A 27,362-nucleotide genomic window follows, 5' to 3' on the forward strand; every position below is an offset into this window, starting at 1 on the left:
AACGATACCTAAGTGGTATCTCACTGGAATTACAGAAGAGATTACAGTGTCTTCTTCCTGGCCGACAGATAATTAACTCCCTGGTGTCTGATTCACACCGCAGACACTTTGCTCCGGAGAGCTGTAACCAGAGTTCCGCTGAAGAGGTCGCGCAAGGACTTCTGAGGGAGTTCAGCCTGTGCGTCAGTGAGCGGAGAGCCGTGCGTGTGTGTGTTTCATTCAATGAAATGCAACACCCCGCTCCTCTGTCTGAAGCCCTTTCGGAAACAGGTTTGATTATATTTAAAAGCTTGACCCGGGAGAGAAACCCAAACAACTGTCTGTTCTAATATTAGCAGTGCGGCTGCGGACTACTATGAATTCTATTATTGTCTGGGCTCGGATATATTCCAAAAGGCAACTCTCATCAAAAGATTTACACTTTTGTCTGCAGTTGGTGGAAAAAATATCAGTTACCACCAAGTAGTACCCATAATTTGAAGGACTGATGGTATGTCCGGATGGGTATGTTGGCTGTGGGCCTGTTTGATAATAAAGTAATAAAGGCCTTGATATATAAGTTACAATGACCTTCATTATTATTATTATTATTATTATTATTATTATTATTATTATGTTTATTATTATTATTTATTTTTAAAGACACATACCCAAGCCATGCCAGCTGTCCACCTCACACTGATATAATGCGACGAGAAAACTAAAACGATTCCAATTAAACATTAATATCAGTATTCTCCATCAAAACCTAACTGATATCAGCGGCCACGTTATGTATCATCTGCTGTGTTTGCTTTTCTGGGATTGCAAAGCAGCTCAGACCTTAAGTCTGGTGTTTAATCACACATTCAGACACATTTTTAATGTCCTTTGATTATTGTGGCAAGAGAAAGTTGCTTGTAACGATGTCACCTGACTGGGATTGAAAGAAGTTTGGTAAGAAAAAAAATCTCCCCACCCCCACAGAAGAGGAGACCGCCCACCAGAGACAGTCAACCCGAGACCCCTTATAGATTTAAAAAGAGAGGCTGCATTCTCAGACTGACACTTATTCAACACTGCCACCGTAAGCAGATTACTTTTGCGCTGCCTGTGTCAAATACGTAGTTCACTTTGCCTCTCCATCATGTTTAGGATGCTGAAACACCACCTTCACCCGGGCATGTTTCTCTTGTTCCTATGGCTTTGTCACCTCATGGAACATCAAAAAGTTCAAGGTAAGACTCTCTTCATCAGTTTTCTTCTATTCTTTCCGTTTTTGAAAAACTTCGACTGCTGTCAGCCAACAAAACGCGCCCGAGTGTCGAATACTTGCTGCAACCGAGAAACTTTTCAAAGTGAGTTTCCCTTTTTTCCCCCGCTGATAAAACTCTCTCTGCATCGGACAGTGCATGCGTAAAGCGTCCATAAAACAGGTGCCATATGGGACACTTCAAAGTGAGACTATATGTCAAGTTTTGCAGCCCTCGCCAGACGCGCACACTTAGAGCCGCCACGCCGTGCTGGTGGCAGCCGCAGCTTTCCATAATACCTGAGCACATTCTGATACTTTTGCATGAGCGTTTAGCGTCTCACGATGTTGCTGTAAGAAACTTCAGAATATCAACTGTGAGTTTAAGGGCGTGTTTTTCATATATTTCCCGCATTGTGTTCAAAATGTCTTTGTTTATGATTTAAAAAAAAAAAAAACCTGGAGACTTTTTGCATCTACCATTTTGTGTGTGGGAGCTTATAGTTCAAATAGAAATCTGTCTTCAATTTAAGAAGCACTGCAGTTCTTGAACACTTAATGTCATGTGTGTCTGTGTCGGTTTAGACATCCTGCTGTTGTTTGGATCAAGGGGTATTTTTGTGCCATAGACATCAGGACAATTGTACAGTTTTTTTATGTTGAAAATAAACTTTACACTGGTTTGTTAATAAGCAAGACATTGTCTGGAGGCTACATGTCTGGGATATTGTTCTGAAGCGTAGGAGACGGTGGTGTGTTTAGCTAAAGACCGTGGTTTTCTGAAGGAGATTGGCTGCTATTAACACTGTCTAGACGCTCCACTTTCTGTCCAGTGATAACAAGGGGGCTCTAGGAATAAAGAATAACTCCCCCCTCCAAAGATTCTTCCTACTTCTTTGGTTTGTGGCTGCATTGTAAGGGCTGTCAGTCACAGAAGGGATAGGCAAGTGTTAACAGTCTCGCAAAAAAAAAAAAATTCAGACAAAATACTGCCGGGAGGGCGAAAGGGAGGGAGGGAGCGTCTCGGATAATACGGGCTGCGTGTGTCTAGTGCGTCTGGGTCAGCGGTTTCAGACGTTCAACATGCGACATTAGAGCTTTTTTTGTTTGTCTGTTTACAGCTGGGAACTGCTGGTTGCAGCAGGGGAAGAACGGGAGGTGCCAGGTGCTCTACATGCCCGGGATGAGCAGGGAGGAGTGCTGTCGGAGCGGAAGACTGGGGACGTCCTGGACCGAGGAGGACGTCCCCAACAGCACGCTCTTTAGGTGGATGATCTTCAATGGCGGAGCCCCGAATTGCATACCTTGCAAAGGTGGAGGTGCACTCATTTCCCTTCGTTTTCTCAAAATACACATCCTCAGTCATTTCGTTTAATAAATCCTAGCGATGACCTGGTTTACGCATAACAGCGTACGTAAATTATTCCTTTAGTGAGTACTTTATGCGCTAGAGTAATTTTACGCACAGGGCCAAAATCCCCACCAGCATCACATAACACAGATCTTTTATTTTAGAAACCTGCGATAATGTTGACTGCGGGCCCGGGAAGAGGTGCAAGATGAACAGAAGGAGTAAGCCGCGCTGCGTGTGCGCACCAGACTGCTCCAACATCACCTGGAAGGGACCGGTCTGTGGCTCAGATGGAAAGACCTACAAAGACGAATGCGCACTGCTGAAGGCTAAATGCAAAGGCCACCCCGACCTGGACGTGCAGTACCAGGGAAAGTGCAAGAGTAAGTCAATATTTTTCTAAATCTTTGTGAGATTCCAAATTTCTCAAAAGCTGTGTGTGCCAAGAATCCAGCTGTTTGTTCTGAGTTTTTCTCGATTTCACAAAAATCCTTCGATGTCTTTGTCTGGACAGAAACGTGCCGTGACGTCTTGTGCCCTGGCAGCTCGACATGCGTTGTGGACCAGACAAATAACGCATATTGTGTGACGTGTAATCGGATTTGCCCCGAGGTGACGTCGCCTGAGCAGTACCTGTGTGGAAACGACGGGATCGTCTATGCCAGCGCATGTCACCTGAGAAGAGCCACATGTCTCCTCGGCAGATCTATTGGAGTGGCATATGAGGGAAAATGCATCAGTAAGTCTGCTGCTAGAAACGTGAGAGTGTGAGACTTTACTCTCTGCAAGCGCCTGCAGCCACTGACTCCGAATATTGTTTGAGTGCATTTTCTTCCTGGCCAGCTCTGCAGTTATTCACTGTTCATTTTTGCCAACATTCCACTAAGGAGGGGGTCTTAGAGAGAGAGAGTGTGTTTGGTAGTTGCTTGTGTTTGCTCAAGAAATGATAGACATCTTATTATTTCCTGATGTTGGCAGCACTATCCCATATGGGAAAAGGGGGAAGGAGAGGGGGGAGGGAGAAAGAGAACGAAACAGGGGAGTGCTGGGGGCCATGAAGACATGCCTCAAGTTAATATTTGAGTCAGATGGATTTGTATCCAGAAAGCAGTCAATCCAAGTCATGTAGCTTTAAAAATGCTAATTAAAACATGACTTTTTATTCCCTGCCACAAGACCTTACAACATAATACGGGATTCATATTCCTAGCTTAGTTCTCCAAAAGCTCAGCAGCCATCTGATCCTGCTTGAAAAGCATTCATGATAATCCATCTAATCAAATATTTCCCCTGTGCTGATTTCTTTCCTTCTCCTTCTAGAGGCCAAGTCGTGTGAGGACATCCAGTGCAGCGTGGGGAAGAAGTGTCTGTGGGATGCTCGGATGAGCCGGGGCCGCTGCTCACTGTGTGATGAGACCTGTCCGGAGAGCAGGACAGATGAGGCGGTGTGTGCCAGTGACAACACCACATATCCCAGTGAATGTGCCATGAAGCAAGCTGCTTGTTCTTTGGGGGTGCTGCTGGAAGTCAAGCACTCGGGATCTTGCAACTGTAAGTAAACAACAAAAGCAAAATATGAAAAAAAATTGAAACAAAACACCCTCCTCCCTCTCCAAGCAAAAGACACTATTCCATGTTGCTTCCCCAACAAAAACCTCCCCTGAACGTGCCCCCCATCCCAACTTTCCCCAAACTCCCACCCCAGCCACACCACCAAGCACAGCTTAAGCAAGCAGAAAGGACTTGGGAATAGAAGAACTTGCATGACGTTGTCTTTGTCGCTGGCTTTTGTTCTTGTGTTCTTGTTGTTTTTTGTTTTTTTATTTGACTTTTTTCAATTCTTCTGCAAAACAAAATAACAGAAAAGTGAATGAAAAAGCATCAATATATATCAGCAGACTCTATCTAAGAGTCTGGGAAAGCTAACTCCATTAAACTAAACCAGACGATTAAGGAGACTAATTTTGTTTGCAGTGGAACAATCCTGATATTTAAAAGTCTTGCTAAGTTTATGGTCATGCTAGTGACCTGCAGGAGCAGGTTGCCTTAAATCTCATGCAGTTTTGTTTTTTAAATCAGTAATGTTTTATTTTTATGACAGTGGTCATATCTTTACAGCTTGTAAATTTCATGGTCACATGGCTAATTTCAAGTTAACGATATATTTGTGTTTTTGTATTATTTTTTCTTTTTTGTTACTTTTGGCTGTAATCAATCAATTCAAAATGCACTGCCTCTTGTGACATACACCATACTGCCAACATGTCAATAAGAACAGAATACTTTTACTCATATGATGTGCATAAGGTGATTGTAACATTGGTGCCATGTTAGTGTTAAGGAGGATGGATTTTTAACGCTGATATCCATGTAGACTACTTACCTGTAGAGCCATTCATCTTGCTCACAAATCTGTGCGTAAACCGTCAAATTGAACAATAGCCTCAAGGAAGTATCAAATTTACATTCCAAGAAGAGTGTCCCCCTGTTAGTTTCTTTCTCCTGACTGAGTACCTTAATGTGATGTGCCTAAGGTATGCAATGGAATCAAAGGGACCAACTTTATGATCACCTCATGAGCTAAATATAAATGTGTTACTTCACAGTATGCAGGATAAGCATACAAGAAGCTTGTAGAACCCCGCTCTCTCACTCCTCATCTCATCATTAGGAAAAAGTTTATACATTTATTAGCTAACTTTTATTGTTCGTCCTGTTTCCAGTGAACGTGTTGTCTACCAGAATATGTATCAGTAATTACAAATCCATTTGGATTGATGAGGGACTGCCTGTTTTTTTTTCTTTTTGTATTGTCACTCTTGCTCTCGCTTGTGTGCTTTTTTTTTTTTTTTACATTTTTTTTTTTTTTTTTTACGTGTCCGATGTAAATCTCTTCTGTAAAAAAGAAAATACCTCAGAACTGTGTTGAAGATCTCTGACCTGCTTGCTAAGGCCAGGCTGTGACACAGAGTCCTCCCTCCCTGTACGTTTGAGCCAGAAACTAAAATAACAATCAGAGCAAAGAAAATCCGAGAACACAAGAGCACTTTTCTGTGTTATGTGTGTCTGCTTTCAGGAATCTGCCCAAAAGAGACCCGAGCCACTGGAACCATCAGTGCCCCTATTCCCTCCACCCAGCCTCACCCCCCTCTATCCCACCTTGTGGCCCCCCTCCCAACCTCCCAACCATCCCTCTTTTCCATCATCCCACTTTTTTCCACTTGTTGCAGTCCTGACTTGCTAGATTATGTAAATGCCAGTTGCATAATTGGGGACGCCACAGTAATTGTTGATGCCAAGTCACACAGACGCTTCCTCACACACACACACACACACACACACACACACCAACACACACACACAGATGCATACACGCAAACATACACACAGACACACACACAAACATACACACAGACACACACACAATAGGGAGGCTGTGTGCCAGTGGCTTTGCTGTGAGCAATTTTTTTTTTAAAACATTGAGTGATATTCTGCGCTGTTGTGGTCCATATTCATACAACAGCTACCGTATATTCTCCCACATAGCCATTACAGAAGACCAGGAGGAGGATGAGGAAGATGAGGACTCAGACTACATGGCCTATGTCCATATATCTTCTATACTGGATGGATAGGCGCTCATCACTAGGGGAACAGTCCTAGGGCAAGGAATCATGTCCATACTGTACATTATGTGTATGCTTATTTATTTTTTAAAGAAAAAGGAAGTATACATATAGTTCAGTCTGTTAGATGTTTATTTATACTTTTTTTGTGTTTTATAATTTATACATTTACAATGTCAGGCTTACTATCTACCATGATATATTGTGTTACCACTCATTTCCCCCCTTTTTGTTGTTGTCTCTTTTACTTTCTTTTTTTTTATCATGAAGAAATATATTTGTCCAAAGAGAAGCAGTGTTATTTATTTGTCATATTACCGTGTAAGTATAAGTCCTCTACAAGCTGTAAATTGCATTCCCTGAGCTGTAAAAATCTGCTTGTTTCTGTCAAATCTCTATCACAGATGTTTATGTCACATATACGTAAATGCATGTTTAGGCTGTGTGTTTATTTATTGGGAATATATCAATCATTTTATGTACAGAAGTGTTTCTGGTTTGTTTACAACTCATAATAACTGACCAAAGGGATTCTCTCAATGGTTTTGCAAAAGAGCATTGTAAAAGTTGCAACACAGCAGTGATGAAATGGAAGAGAAAAAAAAGAGCCATTTGTTTTTCTTTTCTTGTTTTTTTTTTGGTTCCTCTTCAGTTTTAGCCCTTTAGATTTGATTCCACATGGAGACGACAACATTAGAAATTATTCAATAGTGTTTATTTTTTGTCTCACCACATTAGAGCAGAAGTAAGTTTTGGACGATACTTGATTATTTTGGAAACAATGTGCCATTAACATTTGTGTGCTGTCTTCTTGCCAATGTGCTCCATATTGCTCTCGCAGAGCTACAATAGGACTAACGTACTGCCGTACTCGACACTATATCAGTCTTCATCACTTTGTTTCTTTTTTTTTGTTTTTTCTTCTCAGAATGCATTTTTATTTTCAAACATCACAAGAGAAATACAAAATTCTGTTATGAATATATAGTTTTGTATTTTTTATGTAAATGTCATATGTACATACAAAGTTTGATGGTATTTGTACAGATATGAAGAGTGAAACAATAAAAGTTTTTTTCCTTATACTTTTTCTGACTCTGCTGTGATTTGTGATTAACGTGTAGTTAAACGTATCAAATCTCAGTGTTTAATTCAATGGAGAAGTGGACCTAAGTCAAATCTTCAGACATATACACAGTATAGGATCAGGCAATGCGATGATATATAGCCTACCTTCTAGGCTGGGGGTGTTAGGCTAATGTGGACAGGGGATTTTTATATGACTTCTGCACCATTTGGATGAGCCAAAAGCAAACATTTCTCTCAGCTATCCATTTGCAGTTTGTGAACTGATATATCAGAAACTTTAACTATATATTATGATACATATCAATATTACGTATGCCCTGATAAATGGACTTTATCCATGACGCCCTTTTCTAATTGTGTATGTTCAAATGAAACACTGAATGAATACTGTATTATGTTTAGTTAGTAAATAATAGTGTTTCAGTCACTCTATAATAGTGATACTGTGAACCCTTAATTAAACTATTCAAAACCATTTAAACAGGCATATAACAATATGGGAAAGCATCAAGTTAAGGTCAAAAATGAAGTTTAATAAACCTCTGAGTCATATTTAAACCCTAGTTAAGTGAATTTGATAGCCAGGCTTACATAGTACACCTGATATTGATAATCTTATCAAAACGGAAGAAAGCGAAAAACAAGAAGGGAAATATAAGCTTCTAGGAGTATGGAGCAGTTCTTCTGCCAAAGGCGAGTTCCTGTGGATGCGCTGAGTTTCTCTCCATTAACACCATCATCGTCGTTATTTGTGATATGAAACAAACATCAGCGGCGTAAATAGACACTAGATGTGTCCGGACATGTCTCTCAGTATGTAACACATCCCTGCACAGTAATTTTAGTTGCTGGCATTAAGTCCCTCCATCTCTTTGCCAGCTGTCTCCGTCACCCGCTCGTACTGTTTGTTCCTTCGCGGCCGCCGTACGTCATTGTTGACAACAATCATGGCGTCCTCAATGTCACTTCTCGGCTTGGGACGTTTGTCTGTCATCAATTCAGCTTCTAAATTGGTCCTGAATCCTATCAGGTAATTCCGTATTAATTGTTTATGAGCTGTATGTTCTTCCGCGGTGCCTTTGATGTATTTGTTGAGTCATTTTATGTGAAATATTTTAACTCCAAGTCAACTGAAGACGAAGTAAGGAGAGGCCGTACGCCTACTGACTGACTGAGTGTGAGCTAGCCAGCCTGGAAGCATAAAGCACTTAAATAAAGCATTTTCTAATTGTTTTCGCTTTTGACTGGACATAATGTATGAGTTTACACACTTAACTACGTTCTTGCTCGCACATTTAGTCTTTATAGCGACCGGGCTAGTAGCTAATCTCAATGTTATCCTGTGTCCTTCCTTAACAGCACTCGGCTAGTCAGCTAATCAGCTAATTCTAGGTCTAGCAAGTCTAGCTAGAAATCAGTTTAAGAGCTAACGCAATTAAACATGTGCTGCATATTATTACTAATATTCGGCGAGACGGGAACTTTTATTTAATAACAGAGCTCACCCACAGCTAACCTTGCAGTCAAATGCAGGGGAAGGAAGCTAACAGTTAGCGTCAGAGTAGCACATTGCAGTCTACCCTCATAAAGTTTAGACACTGTGCCTTTCTTGCGTTATCAGACAAGCCTCTGCATTATGAGGTTTGTATTAGATATTACTTAACTGGACACAGTCTATTATCTTCTTATAATGTGTACACAATATGCATTTATTGCTAGGTTATTCTTATTTATTAAATCCATTGCATTTTGTGAACTACTGCTCAAATAATAATGCTGCAGCTGTTGAGTTGCACCTGATCTTAGTAATCTTATTTTGTGTCTTTTGCACAAGTGTACTGGTCTCTGATCTGCTTCTTTTCTGACTTGTTCTCTGTGCTGCTCCTAAACGTGTTTCCACAGTGATCAATAATCTTATCTAATCTTGTCTAATCTCACAAACATTACAGGCAAATGTACCGTGAAATAGACATTATTTAATTAATAGTTAGGAAGACCACCCACAAATCAGCAGTATCTTTGCTTTTAAATGTATATAAAGGTACAGAATAAGAGTGCATTATCTGGGGTTGGCATACAGTGGTCAGATACACTGTAACATTTGGTATAATGATATGGTAGTAGATACTATTATTGATATTTGTTAATTATTTTATTTGCTGTCCACATAATCAGATAAGTTTGTATTGTTTATTGGGGGAAAAACAACAATAACATTATTCAAGAATATTACTAATCAGTTGACTGCCACTATTGAATGATCCCTTTACATTTTATTACAGAATAAAAATAACAGTTATTTAACACTTCAAGCCCAAATTCTTCATGTACAGAGGTTCCTCACATGGTTGAAATGAAATCAGGGCATTTTTTCAAACTCATTTTACGAAGTGATCCAGTGCATGTTGAAGAAAGGCATGTTATACATTTTTTTATTTACTTTTAGGTTTTATTTTTCCTCATAAAATGACACAGTTTAAGACATTCTCTTTACACAAAGCAAACAATGGCCGTCTCTGCTTTTATAAGTAGAAATTGGCCTCACCGTGCACAAGATGAGGTCATTAAATAATAGATGACAGGGCTGATTGCATTGCTTAACCAAAATAAACATGGCGTGGTCCAAGTGAAAATGAAATGATTCAGTGTTTAATTTTATAGCCTAAGCTAGTTACTGATGATAAAAAATGGATGGCTTTAGTTGCTAAGACAGTTTTTTGGCTTTTGAAACAAAATAATGGAATAAGGCAAAAGACAGATCAATAATTGAACAAATTCTTCTTTGACCTTTTGAGTAGTAGTTTTGAGTTGCCAAATATTATAAGTGACCTTGTAAAATGATGTACTTCATCTGATAAGCAGTCAAAAGCTCCAAGCATTTAATTTATAACACCATGAAATAAAAAAGTAGACAACCACTCTCATTTATGAAGCTGAAACTTAACACATTCCTACTTGGTAAACAACTTAAATTAATAATCAGTTAGTTGACTTATCAGAAGTAGAATCTATTCTGTTCATGAAGCAGTTGCATCTATTATAAATGTTTCTGTAAGTGAGTGTCGTCTACAGGGCTTCATTTAAGCAATTCATTAATTACCTTATCTTTTAATTGAAGTATGACGGGCAGTGTAAAGTGTAAAAATCATGCAATTGGAATAAATATAAAATTATGATTAACTGAGCATAATCTGTAATATGATTATCTGGAATAGCCCTTCCCTGGCTCAGCCATGATGGTACATTGCTGTTTTGTGACAGGACACGGCTGCACATTCACAAAGAGCTACACAGTCCTCGCCTGACAGTTGACCACAGCCAACATTAAGCACGTCCTGTCATTAGGATGAGAGCGAGAGTCTGCCAGAAATTCACCAGACAGAACTAATAGGTGGCGGGGGGGATTCCCTCCTTGTCGCTTCCTTTTCACTCCTCGCCCCACCGTTTTCTCCAAGATAGTCGGTGTTTGCGGAGTGTAACTTGTTTGTATAAGTTGCGTCTTTGTTGCTTGTCTGCCTTTGGTGGGTTTGTGTCACGTGTAATGTCTACCTAATGGTTTGCAGGTCTACAAGCACATCAACATTGAGGCTGGCAGAGAAACCAGGACAAGACACGCAACTTATTACAGTTGATGAGAAATTGGTAAGGATCCCTCCCTGCTCAACGTGACACACTGATTGTTGTTTGTCTGATCTACTGTCTTCCAATTACTTTCTGGAAGAATTGTAATCTCCTAATCTGCTGCCTAAATGAGCCTATATTAGACAGTAGGCTTTTGTGACACAATGATGGTAACTGCAAATCATTGGTAGTTCTTTGTGTGCTCACAGCTCCTATTAATCTTCTCTTAACTCGTAGCTTTTGATGATATTAATTATTATAATATTAAAGAAGTTAAAACTGAAGAGTTTGTGAAATGGAGTTTAGGTCAAAAATTACTTTAGTATTACCACTGTAGTTTGGCCACAAACACATAAATTGATGCCTGGCAAGTAGGGGTGTCACGATTCTCCAAATCCTCGATTAGATTTAATTTTCGATTTTAAAGTCACGATTCAATTCGATTTTCGATCTTTTTTTAATATTACTATTAATGCGTTCCTTATATGTTATTTACTTTTTTTGGCCTTTTCCTATTCTGTTTCGGGGGGCTTTTATTTTGAAACCGCTTTTTATTTTGAGACCGTTCCAATCGCAAGGTTGTAAACAGCACAATCATTAAACAGAGACGTGAACATAATGAAATTAAACAACACAGAATGATGATTTGATTGTTTCAGCACACTCTGAAGAGACCCAAGGTTAGTGTTCATGGAATATGTACTTATCAATGTGCATTTTAAGCCCTAAAGTAATTTTGGACTGTAACTAGATCATCTTTGTTGAGTAAGCTAAGTTAGTGTTAATTGACGTGAATGAACGGCAAAATACTTCCACACTGGTGATTTCAGAGTAGCAAGAGGGGCTTCGATTTCGGTCGGTTGATGTGTATTTTTTAACTGGCTGCAGCCTAAAATTAGAGGAGCGTTGACACCGCAGTTCAGCGAGTGTGTGTGTTTTTGCGTCTTGGCATACATGCTGGATGTGACATTGGGGGTGTGGCTGCATCGTTGATTCTACCTTTGAGTTCGAAGTTCGAGATTGAGATGTAATTTTGATCGGTTTCGATTTAAAAAAAAAAAAAAAATTTAAAATTAAAGTCCTACTGGCAAGATGGATTCTTGTGTGATTTTGTTATTTTGCAAGGTTAACATAAAAGTTATATGATAATTTATCGACCCATATTGTACATTTTATGGCCAATACGGTTGTGAAAAACAAGCAAGACCCTATCTAGAGACTGTTTGGTTTGTATGTTCTGGGCTACTGTACAAACATGGCGGTTCAACATGGCAGCCTCAGTAGAAAGGGTCCCCCAGAAATGTTTATTGTTTAATGTTTATTACAAGTCTTGTTTATTCTAAGAGATTCTTGCTATAAAAACCCTACAACTTGACTATAAGTGACAGTTCAGTCAGGGATTCAGTTGTTAATTTCTCCAAGAAAATTAAGTTTCTCTAATCCCCTACCCTGATTATTATTATACTTGATGTTTATGAAAGAGAAACACAATTACATTACCAATTGTATATAAACATGTGAATGAAAAAGTCCCTATGAAGTAGGGCCGCACAGTTCATCAAAATATTATCGAAATTGGGTGCCCGGATAGCTCAGTTGGTAGAGCTGGCGACCCATGTAGGCTGAGTCCTTGCTGCAGTGGCCCAGGGTTCGAAGCCAACCTGCGGCCCTTTGCTGCGTGTCGTCCCCTCTCTCTCTGCCCCCCTTTCCTGTCTGTCTTCAGCTATCACTATAATAAAGGCAATAAAAACCCCCAAAATATATATATTATCAAAATTTCAGTATGGCCAAGTGCAATATCCAAAACGTGGAAGCTGCAATGTTTTGAATGTCTTGTCCTCCAGATTTAAGAAAACATATTTGCTTGCTGCAGACCCTAAAAAATGTCACATCATGATTTTAATAGTTTTTTTTGTGAAAATTAAATTTGTTATGCAAAAATGATCATTCACACACTAACTGTGAATCATGTTGCAATTGCAATATCTGTCAAAAATAATCACAATATGATGTTTTTATCATATCTTGCTGCCCTACTATGAAGCTATAATGCTATATTTTTCTCTAACAGTTGGAGACTACTTCTGTGGCTTTGTTTCATGACTTTCTGTGAGGTCTTACACTTGTCAGCTGGTGTGGCTTGGGCACACACGTAGGTCCAAAAGCACATGAAAAGCAGGTTTTTGTTTAAAAATGTTTAATCAAATCTAGTTCACAGGTCAGTGGGTGACTATGAAGTCATTGTTCAGAATTACCTTTTCTATATAATATGTGGTACAGCTGTATTTATTTTTTTATTTTTTGTCAGACATGGTCTTTGGTGCCTCTCTTCATTTAGTGCTAAAGCACAGCCTAAACAGCAATAAACACGCGTTTGAAGTGGCCAAGATTAGCAACATACCAACTGTACAAAACAAAGAAGGACGTTTGAAGTGAATGCTTTGTCATTAAAAGACGAAGGAGATAGGAGATAACGGAGAAAGAGGGAGTTTGGGGGGAATGTGGGAGTCTGTTGTGGACTTGTTTGGGGGGATTTGCTGTGTGTGGGCAGCGTCAGTGCGCTTTTGTTCCAGACCAAAGCTGACCATACTGGCAGACAAACCTTTGGCTGGGCGGAGTGTCTGTCTCTGTCCTCTCAGTAGGGGCCACTGAGAGGAACAGCAGAGGAGAGGAAAAAAAGGGCCTCTAAAAAAATGGGGAGGGGGTGAAAGAAAAGAAGCTTGCATGGAAAAAAGTTTGTGAGACACCCTGAGACTCACGAAAAAGACAGTGGCCACTTCAGTGTTGTCGGCCACAGAGGTTCCTTTGTGGCATACTGTTGCTGGCGACGGCGGGAAGTACTCTAATGCTCACCCAGACAGGCCAAAAAGAGAGGCCCTCAGCTGTTTACAGTACAGTGGTCTCCGTCTCACATGGAAGAGGGCAATGAGAGCACTCTCCCTTTTGGGCATTCAGCGTATGTCAGCACGCTAGTCATTCATCAGGCTGTCAATAAGTGTGAATTGCTTTCTGGTTAGACCAATCAAACAAAGGTCTCGATCCACTGAGAGGTTATGTTGGGTTCGCACGCTGTCTCTCTCTCGAGCAGCTCAGAGAAAAAGTGGTGTGCCGCTCATTCTGTAGTGAACATTTCTGAATAACCTCATTTAGATGAGGTTGCATTTTGGCCGGGGGAAATGATATTTTGAATGCACTCCAAAAACTCTGTCTGAATGTTTGTGTGACACTCATTATCTTGTCCTTAGTTCTCGTCTGTCCAAAAAATGCAAACCTTACAGGAACTCGCGTCCCTGCAGTATGTTTGGCCATCTCCATTACAAGCAAATTTAGGCTATGAAGGGCAAGAATCTCCTGCAGGTCAAACATATGAACTCATCCAGTGAAGAGGATCTTATGGCATTTATGAACAATTTTACTGGAAGCTGCAGACAGAACAACTGTTTTGATAATTGATAAGTCATTAGAGTGGCTATAATCAGTGTTTTTATAATAACAATGGTTCAAAAGACTGTGAAATTTAAGTGCTTGAGCAATAAAAACCTACCAAGAATTACCACCCGACTTCTGAGCTCAAGTGTTTTCAGTTCATTTTTTAGTTTTCTGGCTTGCAAAGTTACTGTTACTGTTACCTGTCCAGCAGCAAATGCAGACAGACACAGATGACTGTAGCTGGTGAACATAGTGGAGCATTTAGCAGCTAAAGAGCCAGATATTTCCCTCAGGAGTAATTGGAGATAGAAACCAGAGATAATATTGGATTTACATTGGAAAGAAAACCAACTCCAAATGAATGATAATCTTACTCCGTATCTGATGGAGGTGTTTGCGAGCAAGTTTGTCAAGTCAACTTATAGCGGAAACCGGCTGTGTTGTGTTTGCAGCTTGTTTACATGTTCCCAAGTGGCCAGAAAAAAAGGTTATTTCAGGTTTAAAGTTGTTGTTTTTTTTAAAGTAAAAATAAAAATGATAGTAAACGGAGTATGTTTGGCTTTTGGACACACAGAACACACATTGTGATGATGTCATCAAAGGCAGTAAATTGTGATGGGCATTTCGTATTATTTTTTATGGACCAAACATTTTATCTATTATAAATACCCTAGTCTGCAGATTAACTAACAACCTCATATTTCAAAGCTCACACAAATGAAAACTTTGAAGGCATTGTCTGAATTTAATAAATAATGCCAAATAAAAAGACCTGCGTGATGGAGTTCCAGTGTTCCCTAGAGTGCTCATGCCGAACTGCTTTTGTTTGTAATTACTGTTTGATTAAGCATGCTGGGCAGCTCCCAGTGTCCGGCTGGCTGGCCACTGATACACAGCTTTACACGGAATGTCTGCGACCTCCCTCAATTAGAGTCAGGCCTTTGCTTTACTCTCTGGCCCTTTTGCAGAAACAACTGTGGTTATAACCTTAGCAGCTGCTTCGATATGCGATAATACAATATCTCCCACTTATGCCTGAGAGTCTGAGCGTCTACTCCTGCCTCAGCCGTGGCCAAGTGTGCTCCCTCTCTCCACATAAAGACAACACCATAATCTTAAAGCGCTTGTGAAGCCTTGTTATAGAGTTCTCTAAAGGCACTAGGGTTTTACGAGACAGAGGAGGACAGTTATTAGAGTGTGGGGAATTGAGGGCGAAAGAGGGAGGAAGACGGGGAGAGGAAGAGAGTATTAAATTGGTAGGACCATTTATGCTTGGCATGTTGAGTTTGCTAATTTGAAATCTTTGGTTTCTTGCGAAATTATAGCACAGGGCTCGCTTGGCAAGTAAAATCACATCTGGACAAAAGATGTGGGGTTTGATTATGGTAAGGTAGTTGAGTCTCAAGGCAGGTTGTTGGTTGTTTTGAAAGACTTAAATTGAAATCAGATTGAAAGATCCTGAGTCTGTCAGTCAAGATTTATCATGCAAAGATGTCCCAAAATTCCCCGATACAGACACACACCAGTTTGCTTTGTGCCGCTTGAGAACTCTATTTCCGCAGAATTTAATGTGTGTTTGAGAGTGTCATTGGGCAAAGTACCCTCACCAACTGCAACCTCAAACGGCTATTTGCTGTCGAATTTTAAAATTGCAAGACAATCAGCGTGCACGACAACGAGGACACAGAATCACAATAAAAATCCAGCTATTCCAACTATGAGGTTATATTTAGCACAAGCAGTTTAAGTCTGCAGTACAGGGGTGTATGTTCTCTAAGCCTGTCTAGCCTCAGACACAGAGTGACCTACAGTGGAGCAGATCACATTCACCACCCCACCCCCCTTCCTCTCCCTCTCATCCTTCTCTCCCACCCTTCCTCCCTCCTTTGCACATAGACAACTTAAGTGTCTGTTTTGTCTGGTTGCCCTCTCATACGGCGCGCTTATGCAAAAAATCTCGCGGCTCAAGTTTGGAGTAGTGGGTCAGAGGATGTTGGTCTTTGAAGAGTGCCAGACAAGAGGCTTTATTATGTATCATCCACTAAATAGTATTTCATTCATTAACACTCTCTTCCATAGAGACTAAGCCTCTTAAGAGGACTCCTCAGCCCTGTCAGCGCTGGGTAGTTTTAGGAAGTGTCTAGCTGTTAAGTGTTGTGTTTGCAGAGCGGATAAAAAAAGCCTTGTTACTTCTGTTTGTCTACACTGCCATTTATTCTTTAGTTGTTTTAGTTTTGGTGTCTTACACTATCATGAGTCTGGTTTCTTATGTTTTTGTCCATTTGTTATCGTAACAAGTAAAAGCTAACATAATAATTCTTAACATGATTTGTTTTGCATTTTGAATTTCACAACATTTCATGTGTACTAGAGCTAGAACAATTAGTCTATTGATTTGTCAGAAACTTTGATAATGGATAGAATGGATGGTCTACCACAAATTCTCTGGTTACAGCTTCTCAAACGTAATTACTTTTCATTTTTCCTGGTCATCTTTGATATTATACTGAAAATCTTTTGTGACGTTACCATGTGATCTTTGGGAACAAGTGATGGACATGTTTTGCTATTTGTTGACATTCTATAGACAGAAAAAATAATCAACTACATGAGAAAATATTTGGCAGTTCTTTTCATTATACATTCACCTATTGACTTTTCTCTTTTTACAATTAATTATTTACATTATAAAATGTCAAAAAAATAGTGACAAACACCCATCACATCAAGTACCATAGCTTAAGGGGACGTCATCATATTGCTTGTTTTGTACAAGACTAACAGTCCAGATCTCAAAGCTTATAATGATACAGAGAAAAGCAGCACATCTTCAAATTTAACATGCTGAAATTTGAGAATGTTTGACATTTCTGCGTAAGGAATTATGATAGTTTTGGGTTTTTCAGAAGCATTTTATTTATAAAAAAAACATTGAAAAGGGTGTGTTTGTGATGCCGTACGGCACACAGAGACAAACAAGCGTCTCTGCAGCCGACATATTCATAAATGACCCCGTCCTCCATCCTCTCCTTCCGATCCTCACCGGTATGTGTAATACGAGATTCAAGATGACCCTCATGCCAGCTGCTTCTCGTTCTCCAGTGTTGAACCACTCCCACATATGAGCAAGCAACATAATATTTGTTTCTATTAGAAACGCCCCCTATGTCCAATCAGTAATTGGCACGCTTTCTCCACTTCAAAGACGTCTGAAGGTGGGAACCGGCGGAGGCTGATGAGTGAGGCTCTGGGTCTGGGAGTGGGCTGGACAGTGGGGGGTTAAGGGTGATGTGTTTGGGCTTTCACCACACGCTGAGTCAACATGATTCAGCTCGGCTGACCTTACGACCCCTCCTGGCTGCCGAGCTGCAGTTTTGGCATATGGGTGTTTGTGCTATGATAGACTGGACCGTACTCGTGTCATGGCTGTCACAGTGTCCGCCATTATCCATAACAATGTGGCAGTGATGCTAGAAATGTTTTGTGAGAGTCATGCACAGACATCCTTTACTTGTTTATTTGTTTGTCTGTTTGGTTACGGTACTAACAGGAAAATACACTCTGTACCACAGTTTACATTTGTAAACCCTAACAAGTCTTAAAATTAGGACCACCAGTATCAGTGTGTTTGGACAATTTTACCCTGAATGTGGGCTATTTTTTCAGGATTAGAAGACGCATGTCAGCAACTACTGATTATTTTAATTTTCGATCAATCTTTTAATTATGTTTTTGATTTATAGATATGTTAGTTTGTCTATAAAATGTCAGAAAATCAGATAGATATTACGTTTCCAGTTGTATAAAGCAGCCATTCTGGTCATGTACACACGTGTACGGTGGCTTCAACTGGCTCAAGCACGTTTTACAAGCAACGTCTTTTAGGTGTTCTATTAATTGTACGTGAAAATGACATCATCATGTTAAAGCATATTTAATTAAAAAATAAATTAAGGTGCCATGTTCAACATTAATGTTGAGCAAAGTTGTTCAAAATCAAATAAAGGGGGGCTACTGCAGCACCTACTAAAAACCAGATATAAAGAAACTTTAATTGATTGTAGTTTAAACTTGTTGTCAAAACTAGTGTTACTACTTTGTGTTTTAGAGAAAGTTGTTTAAGTGTCTGCTGAATCCAAGTAACAGACATCAGGGTCAGACAGACCCCTGGAGAGAGTTCACAAGGTAACTGTTATTACTGCCGCTGCACAGTGACACGTGTGGGCAATTTGTGTAATAGGATGTGTGATTTGGTCATAGCTTTTGATTATAAAATAGATCTGGCAACTGGAGTTTGCTCTAAAACATGGAGGTTTGGCAGAGCATTTATTTAATAATGTTTAAACATACTGTTGGCTACTCCCTGGAGAGAGAGAGAGAGACCGGTTATTTGGATGAGAAAGAGGGAGCGTGCGAGTATGGACAGAAGTGTAGACATGATACAAAAACTAGCCCGGTGTCTGAAATTGTCAGGTTTATCAGTTAATTGTTTGAACTACACTACAGAGAATAGTCTTGCTCAGCGGGCTCATTGGATTAAGGCGGCTGCTTCGAAATCTTCTATGCAGGAAAAACCCTGGTATGTCTTACATAGTCTCACCTCTACCGTCTACTGGAGAGTTGATCATTTTCACAACTAATAATTGAGCCGTCCAGGATCATCTCAAGAACAGATGTGAATTTCCTTTTTCTGGTTTATTTTAGATTTAAAATAATCCTCTTTTTCTAAATGTGCACAAAGGGAGTATCAAGTGATTTTATGAAAACAACAGGGGTATTCAATTCACTAAGTGAATGAACAGTAATGTTTTCAGAAGACAAGGTCCTTAAAACTCATCTCTTTTCAAGTCCTTGTCTACATTTTGCCAAACCCCAGGATGCTCCAAGTACCTCAGTATGAACAGCCATTCAAACCTCCCCATGCAGTTGATTGGTCACATGTGATTTGTGTTGGGGTTACTTAATCGTTTTCTCAAAGATGCATCCAAAAGTGATGTCTGATTTTTATTATTTAGAGATATTTTCTGGCAAACCACTTTAAACCACAGGAAATGTGGGCTTTCACCTGCAAATCATCTGAAACTGACAAGATGTGCTAAATGATACGGGGGCCGTAGTGGCTGGAAGACAGTTTAAGAGTGCTGCAAAGAACACATTAAGTATGGAAGATGCTTTTCTCTTGGACTGATTTCTGCCCATCTGTCTAATGTCTTTCAGTGATGATTTGGTCTGGTGTTGTGCTTATTGACTACTCCTTTCCTGGTTTGAAAACAAGAGCCAATCAGAACTTTGTAGGTGAAGTTAAGAATAACGTCATCCTCCTGTGCAAGAACCAAAAAAAAAAAATGGCTACAGTATTTTTGACAAGCATGTGTGAGATTTACACAGCTATACAGGTTGTTGGACTCAAAGAAATACGGACTCACTGACAACAAGTCTCTGGGAAGTCACTGCTCCCAGCCAAGAAGTAGGCCAACACGAAAATCCCTGTAAAACCCCAGCTTGTTGTTTTTACACTTTGGTTTTAATAAATGAGATAAAATGTGCAGTGAACTTTGGAGATTTAGAGTTGAGCCAAGTTAGCTGTTTCTGGTCTTCATGCTGAGCTTAGCTATCAGTGTCAGTGAATATTCCTTTAAATCAGCACATTTCTTTGGCCATTGTGACGGGACAAATGGGTATCCCACTGCTTATAGGTCAGGATAGTGAAAGATGAACATCACATCTTGCCAACATAAAAAATGATATTTGATTTTATGATCTGCACCAGAGGTTATTTACAAAACAAAGAACACTTGATGGAAAAGATCGGTTTCATTCACATTTATCTGAATACAGTTTCGCACTTCAGCTCACCCCCAAGAAAACTATTCTTTATGCTATTCTTTTTACTTTTTTGCCTTTTGATATCTTGTTATTTCCTTCAGTTTTTACCACTTAAGCATATCAAGATCTTTGAATCTTGTTTACACAGAAACCTTCCATCCCAGGTCTCTGTTGGAGCATTAGGGGTACCAGCATTGAGCATTCTGGTGGGCCCAGCGGCCCCACAGCGACAAGCCCCTATGCTCTTTATTTGGCACATAGCCTGGAGGTGTCAGAAATATCGACACGCTTTCACGTGACGGAGACTTTGCCAGCCTTTTTCCCCCCTTTCTTAAGCCCGGCATTCTGCCTGCCCAGCCAGGTATTGTAGGGCCCCATGAAGGCCCTGTGAATAGTGTCAAACTTGATAGTTCTCATTTTGCTTCCTGTACATGGCAGAAGAAAAAGTGCCCACCGTGTGGGTTTTCCTTTTGTGATGGCCCTCTCTAGTCTTCCTGGGAACACACCACATTCCAGCCACAATCATTCCCTTTGTGAATCCGGGTATTGTGGGTGAGTCTGTTATGCCGATAACCCTCCTAGCTTTCAGTGTAATGCATGCAAGTATCATAGAAGTCTAGACTCGTATTTTTGCAAACAATGCCAGATAATGAGCAGAGTGTTTTCAGTGATTTGGCAGAGCTTTTGTTCCAACACATCCTCCCTCATTCACGAAGGACCTTTTGTGCTCATCCACGCCTAAGATGTGATTTAAGGTCTGCTACATCTGGACAAATTATTGCACCAGTTTACCATACATGGGCCTCATGTGTCAGTTATGGTTTATGTAACGTACATACGCGTAACCATAGTCTGGCCTGCTAATCCCAAGGGTATAATTTCTAATGCGTCTCGGAGAGGGATTTTCATGCATCTATCCCCCAGAACAGACCTGAGACCACAGAGCTGCTAAATGTTTTCTGACTGCAAATTTGATTTACCTCAACTCAGAAGGTACTTTTTGTACACGATTTTTTCCCCCTTCATTCACAGCTCCAAATGTGTTATGGTTCACCGTGTACAAAACATTTTAATGGTTCTTGTGTTTTCCCCAAAACTCACAGGAAGTTTTTCATGCCTTTCCCTTTGGGAGTACTGATCTTTTGAACATTATCCATTGAAAATTAAAACGTATATCCTGCAGAAAGCAACATTTTTTTAAACATTTTTGATTACCTGCTGTAGGTTCCAAGATGAAAGAAAACCTGGCACCTCTTTTTGGTGCTCTCTCACACTGTCTTGTGTGTTATTGTGTCATGAACCGTCCACCATTTCCCCCTTTGGGTGAAGAGAACATGTTTTCTTCCTCTCTGTGACAAGAAGGAATTGTTAAGGTTAAGTAGATAGGGCAGCCGGAAATAATTACCAAGCACTTGTGAAGTTTTTTTTCCCCCCCTTTGTTCGTCTTTTCCCTTTCATTTTAACAATCTTTTCAATGTGCAGATCTTGTTTATGATTAAATTCAGACTGGGCTTGCCTCTGAGCATGGCAAAAGATGTTTCACTGAAACGAGCAGTAGTTTAGCAGTTGGACCTGTAATTTACTAGGCTTACATACAAATGGAAGCTCCTTTGCCAAAGGAAAGGCGGGCTTTTGTGTGGAGTTCATGCAAAACGACCCCCTTTCTACAAATCAACTGGCAGATGACAGACAATGATGAAAATTTGATTCTTTGAAGTTGTAATGGCCATTGAAATGTGTAAAATTCTTGTATTGAAAGGAGAGCGCCCTGGAAAGCCCTCAGTCTTGGGTGGCTGGTGCCTGCGTGCTGGGAGGTTCGTCTGTGTTTTGTCGCCGACTTCCCATTGCTTGTTTGCTAATTCCCTGAAGAATTGGACCAGATCCTTGATAGGAGCTTGAAGGGGCTCCAGTTGCTCAGGAATATGCATTTAGTACACCCAGAGGCCCCTCCTCCTCCTCTTGTCGCACTGGCCTACTTTCTGATGGTCTGGAATAAATCACCTCAAGTATTAGGCATTAATTTCATCCACCTCTGTCCAAAGAGTATGATGAATAACAGCATAAAGATGGCTATTATTATATTTTTCTTATTATGTGAGCTATGATTTCTTCTTGTTTCTTCTTGTTTTTATAGTGCTGTTATCGATCACACTAAAATCAAACACAAATTTTAAACGGTTGCCTGAGAGAAGCACTCAGCCCACTGGTCACTGTTGGACATTTACAAGCAATATATCAAAAAATAAAAATGACGCCAAATTCGGACAGATTAAAGCTCAGGAAAGATTCATATGTAGTTGTAACAGTTGTGCTGGCAGAGACAAAAATGCCCACTGAGTGAACATCACTCAGAAACAATAAAAATAGAATCCAAACTTTTGAGTTTATTTTACAGTGTCTATAAAAAGAGCTCACTCCTTGAATTTTTCCTGTTTTATTGTTTTTCTGACACTGTAGATGTATTTGAGCTTATTTTGACCTCGGTATTTAAAAGGAAAAATAAATCTCTACATATTGATGTGAGGTATGAAAATATAAAAGATAAAGTAGTTGGTACGTTTTACAGCCTCTGAAGATTTTCCTAACCCCATTTTTTTTCTGACACGGAGAACATGTTGTCAGAGCTTGAAGTTGTATTTTTTAACACCTGCAAGCTAACTTTCAGATGACCTTTCTCCACAAACACACAAGCATATATCTCAGATTGTTTCGAAAAAACCAAAAGAAATGGCTGGTCTGCAACCAAAAACATATCAGTTAGTTTAGGTTACTGGTAAGGGATGAGTTGAGAGGAGCATTGTCCGATGTGATTTATCTGATAGGTCTGTGATAGTCCAAATATGTCCAATATCCAGTTGAAACCTCTAAGTTCCTTGTTTTGTTGCTTACAGTGTTTAATTCTCCACAAATCATTGACTTGATAGACATTTTGTAATGATTCATTACTTATTATAGATGTAAACATCTTTATTGGCCAATTATATTACTTAGTTCTTACTGCATCACATCAGCATTAACATGTTTCTAACATGGGATTGTTAATAAGCTCGATCAAACGAGGTCAACCTTGATTATGATGGCTACAGTAGATGAAGGTTCACATTGTCCACAGCCAACGTTTTAATTCCTTATATTCTCCAATCTGAAACCCATATTGACTCTGTTACTCACAGTACGGTGTGATTTGTTTCTGTTTGTCCCTCAGGACATCACCACTCTGACGGGGGTCCCAGAGGAGCACATCAAAACGCGCAAAGTTCACATCTTTGTGCCGGCTAAAACGAGCATGCAGTCAGGAGTCAACACCACCAAAAAGTGGAAGATGGACTTTGATACCAGAGAGCGCTGGGAGAACCCACTGATGGGCTGGGCCTCAACGTAAGAACTTCGTACCTGTACCTGCCAATTACTGCACATTAACTGAAATCAGATCATTTCTCTGTTGTGTGTCGGGGTTAAGACTTTTTTATAATTGTGTGATGAGCTTGATATGAAGCCGAGTTTAGTTTTATATAACTCAAAATCATCCTTAAAGCCTTTTAATCTGTACCACATACAACATCCTCTATCCTTAGACACTCTGTGTAAATAGTTTTTCTTGGAACATGTTTGTTATCATATTTGCCTCCAATTCTGTGACTATTGTGTGGTTAACAGCTGTCTTCTGTGTTTCAGTGGTGATCCCCTATCCAACATGATGCTCTCTTTCTCCTCCAAGGAAGATGCCATTGCTTTTGCTGAGAAAAATGGTAAAAAAAAAAAATCGACTTTAATATTAAAAGTATTTTGTATAAAACAAAATTTACCAGTTAATGTGATACCTGCACTAATCATGGCCAATCAGTTCAGTGTAATGAACACAAACCATTAAAAGAACACAATTTAAGTAAATGTAAAGATATATAATCATTATTATCAGTATGTATGTTACTGTTGGAGGATGGTGATGCTGATAGTGAGGTGGTTGCTGGTTTCGCTGTACTGGCTGCACCAGAGAGTGATTCAGTCAGTGCAGGAGTAACTGGATTTCATCTGGATCCGTGAGCTCTTTGATGCAATCTAAAAGAGAGTCTAGTATCAGTATAAGTATCACTGGAGCACTTCACCATCCTGAATGCTAACTGAAGGCTTTATTTTTTATCAAAAACCAGACGAGACATTTATACTCTTTAAATATTGACAATATAATTATTCTTTGTAAATGTTTAATTAACACCTTATTAAACCTTTCAAACCAGGATTGACATCAGGTGATAGCAGTAAAACGGCTCTTCTTAAAATCCCTTTATGGTCACAAAGACACCTGATGATAACGTGTTTGCCTCATAATAAAAACTGCAGAGAAAAGTTTTGATCATTAGGACATTTAAATCGGTCCCGTGTGAGTTCATGTTAAACACAGTTGATGTAGTTTTCTGTCTTACAGAAAATTCCCTTCACTCAGAGAACTGAACCATCTGGGAGAGTTTGTTGAAACTAAGCAAAGGAAACTGGCTTACTCTGTTTATTGCACCATGAAAGTGATTAGTGCAGTTCTGAATACTCACAGCCTGTTGATGTCTCCAAAACACCTCATTGTGGTTGGAACTTATCCAAAGTGAATATACGTGACGTTCTCGCCCCCATCATTTACTCTGATGTTTGTCCTTCAGGTTGGAGCTATGACGTAACGGAGAAGAGGAGCTCAAAGCCCCGGGTAAAATCCTACGGAGCAAACTTCTCGTGGGACAAGAGGACCAGGAGGTCTGCTAAGTAAACTGAAGACGCCCATCTGTTAGCTGGCTTGACCTCTGTTTGTCCCACAGCAGACCTGTATCATTCTTGTCAATAAATGCATAATTATATACGTGTGAACTAAACATTTGGGTCATTATCGCTTTATTCTTCAAACATTCACCTCATTACTGACTACCTAATGTGGTCTGCTCGATTAATGAAGTGTTTGTTCCTTGAGTGGAGTTGTGCAAGAGACAACAAAGGGGAACATATTATTACAATTAGAACCTGTTTAAACACAGAGGGATAAATATATCTGTAGGCCAAAACCAATGACATTTTTCCCCGAGTGAGTGTTTGTTTCCATCCCGTTACCTGGGTTGTTTCAGTGTTTGGATAGCTGCACAACTGGAATTTAAATAAGAACAGTTTTCTTCTGAAAAAGGTTAACAGTTTTTTACTACAACATCTGTGCAGTGAGGTTACTGTGTCTTTTTATGAGCATTGAACTAAAATGGAAGGAATCTGTCTGTCTTTCGATTCTCGTCAACCGTTCATCCGACTGATTCCACACTTGACGGATGTATTGCTATGTATTTATTTACTCATTCATTCATTAACACAAGTGGATAACGGGTACTTACAAAACGGGCACATGACGGATGTATTGCTGAGCACATACAAGGAAGTGCGGTGTCAAGTGTGAAGTATTTCGGATGAGTGATTCTCAAGAAAGCTGAGAAACATCGCCCTGCAGTTCGAGAAGTATTCTTGAGTTTAAACAGTCAGTGAGTACGGTTATACCCAGAGCCGTGTAGAGAGAGGGTTAGGGTTAACTATCTTTCTCAGTGGTGCTGGTTATACCTAAAGGAGTTTTATAATTAACGCTTTGATAACCCTACGCAGTGGTTAACGTTAGCTAGATGCCTTTGGTGAATAATAACAGGCTATCCTTTGTAATGCCCTCGGCACCAGCTGCAACTGGATAGCTTCAGCATGAACTAATGAGTTTTATTAATAATGATATAGCGGTTAAGAGAGAGCTTTTCTTTATCCTCAAATGCTGATAACATTAGTTTATAATTAAATAAGTGTTTAATTGCGTATTTTGATACATAATTGTCTCAGTGATACTGAGAAAGCTTCGAGCGGCAATACCAGAGGCCAAGCTATCACCACCTATACTACCTTTAAAATGACAGAACAATGATTAACCAGATTAATCTGATGATAATTTATTAACTAATCTATTTATTGTGTGATCCATAAAATGTCACAAAATACAAAAAATATCATAATTTCATAAAAGCCCAACGTGACATCTTCAAATTGCTTCGTCCGTCATACAACGAAGAAAACTAAGGAATGTTTGGCACTTTGCTTGTGAAATAGCTTAACGTTTGATTTTCAAAAATAGTTGTCAGTTCATTTTGCTGCCACCATTTCTGGAGCTCTTCCTCTTCCCAGCATATTAATAATTACAGTTAAGTTTAGCTCTGTTGGGTCAGGTTCAAAAGTCTGGTCGTCCTTTTCAAACGTTAATATCTGAATTCCAAATGGTGAAGAAAATATTGGGACTTTAGTCTGTGGCATGTTTTTATATGCAGCTCATACTGAGAAAAAGTCCTTTTAATCAACTTAATTTCTCAATAAGGGACAAAACCGTTAAGAGATTGAGATCTTAGGAAAAGCCATGAATTTATAGCCCAGCTATTCACACTTGGCAGTGTACTTGCTGCCAGTGCTTGTTTATGGTCTTTGTGTTCAGTAAACAGTGGTGTTACTCTGCGCCGAGTCCCAAACTGCGTGACTGCACTGATATTCACACACCAATCATGGGCGCCTAATTGGTATAGCCCTTCGTTAATTAACGCACTGCATTGCAAATCTTTCACAGCCTTGCGCTCGCTATTTATTTTGTTCTGTCACTCGGCACATCAAAAGAGCCGATCTGATATGAGTGTAATGGCTCATCTGAACGACATGAATGACAGCATGTGTTGCTTTGCCCCTTTGAAATCCCTTTCGGAGAGAAGCAGCGGGGAAAAACGCTCTTGGCACAACTTTGTATCATAAAAGTTGAAAGCATTCCACCCGTCCTGGTCTATAAGCATAATAGTGTATGTGCAGCGAGGATGCCGGCGCAGAGACATTGTTCAAAATCATCATTACAACGCAAACATCGGCGATACAACTGCTCTGATCAGTCAGAACATAAACATTGGCCTAAAGTGTTTGGTAATAAAGAGTTCTAATAGTTGAACAGCCAGAAAAACTATGTCATCTAGTGTTGGCGGGGAAAGAAATATCATTTAAAGTATACTGACATTATTTTGTGTAATGAATTCAGTATCACTAGTTGGTGAGTTGTTCAATTTTTAATCCTAAAACTGTAGTAAAAATAGTCTGTATTCGTGTCTGTATTTTGTTACAGAGGTGGCCTAGTCTGAGTATTTTCAGCAGCACAGATGCT

General features: G+C 39.7%; 2 protein-coding genes across 3 annotated transcripts; both read left to right on the forward strand.

Moving 5' to 3' along the window:
* The first annotated feature begins 1,020 nt into the window (after positions 1 to 1,020).
* Positions 1,021 to 7,293, forward strand: fsta (follistatin a). Of its 2 annotated transcripts, none has more exons than XM_051423161.1 (6): positions 1,021 to 1,217; positions 2,353 to 2,550; positions 2,747 to 2,965; positions 3,097 to 3,321; positions 3,903 to 4,133; positions 6,129 to 7,293. In XM_051423161.1, the coding sequence occupies exons 1-6, from the start codon at positions 1,127 to 1,129 to the stop codon at positions 6,215 to 6,217; spliced, it is 1,053 nt and encodes a 350-aa protein (XP_051279121.1). In that variant the 5' UTR covers positions 1,021 to 1,126; the 3' UTR covers positions 6,218 to 7,293. The 2 variants fall into 2 exon arrangements, with proteins under 2 accessions (XP_051279121.1, XP_051279122.1); XM_051423162.1 differs by having other exon boundaries at positions 1,022 to 1,217; positions 2,353 to 2,544.
* An 882-nt stretch (positions 7,294 to 8,175) lies between these two features.
* Positions 8,176 to 25,032, forward strand: ndufs4 (NADH:ubiquinone oxidoreductase subunit S4). The gene is made up of 5 exons (XM_051423210.1): positions 8,176 to 8,327; positions 10,861 to 10,939; positions 23,379 to 23,551; positions 23,849 to 23,922; positions 24,826 to 25,032. The coding sequence occupies exons 1-5, from the start codon at positions 8,245 to 8,247 to the stop codon at positions 24,927 to 24,929; spliced, it is 513 nt and encodes a 170-aa protein (XP_051279170.1). The 5' UTR covers positions 8,176 to 8,244; the 3' UTR covers positions 24,930 to 25,032.
* The last annotated feature ends 2,330 nt before the right edge of the window (positions 25,033 to 27,362 follow it).

Source organism: Dicentrarchus labrax, unplaced genomic scaffold, assembly GCF_905237075.1.
Source record: "Dicentrarchus labrax unplaced genomic scaffold, dlabrax2021, whole genome shotgun sequence".
NCBI lineage: Eukaryota > Metazoa > Chordata > Actinopteri > Moronidae > Dicentrarchus > Dicentrarchus labrax.

Excerpts from the sequence above, each read along its gene's own strand:
- fsta (XM_051423161.1), top strand. The coding sequence starts at position 1,127 with ATGTTTAGGATGCTGAAACACCACCTTCACCCGGGCATGTTTCTCTTG. Across the intron at positions 2,966-3,096 it reads GTACCAGGGAAAGTGCAAGA|AAACGTGCCGTGACGTCTTG; the intron begins GTAAGTCAATAT and ends TTGTCTGGACAG. Across the intron at positions 4,134-6,128 it reads GCACTCGGGATCTTGCAACT|CCATTACAGAAGACCAGGAG; the intron begins GTAAGTAAACAA and ends TCTCCCACATAG.
- ndufs4 (XM_051423210.1), top strand. The coding sequence starts at position 8,245 with ATGGCGTCCTCAATGTCACTTCTCGGCTTGGGACGTTTGTCTGTCATC. Across the intron at positions 23,552-23,848 it reads CTGATGGGCTGGGCCTCAAC|TGGTGATCCCCTATCCAACA; the intron begins GTAAGAACTTCG and ends TCTGTGTTTCAG. Across the intron at positions 23,923-24,825 it reads TGCTTTTGCTGAGAAAAATG|GTTGGAGCTATGACGTAACG; the intron begins GTAAAAAAAAAA and ends TTTGTCCTTCAG.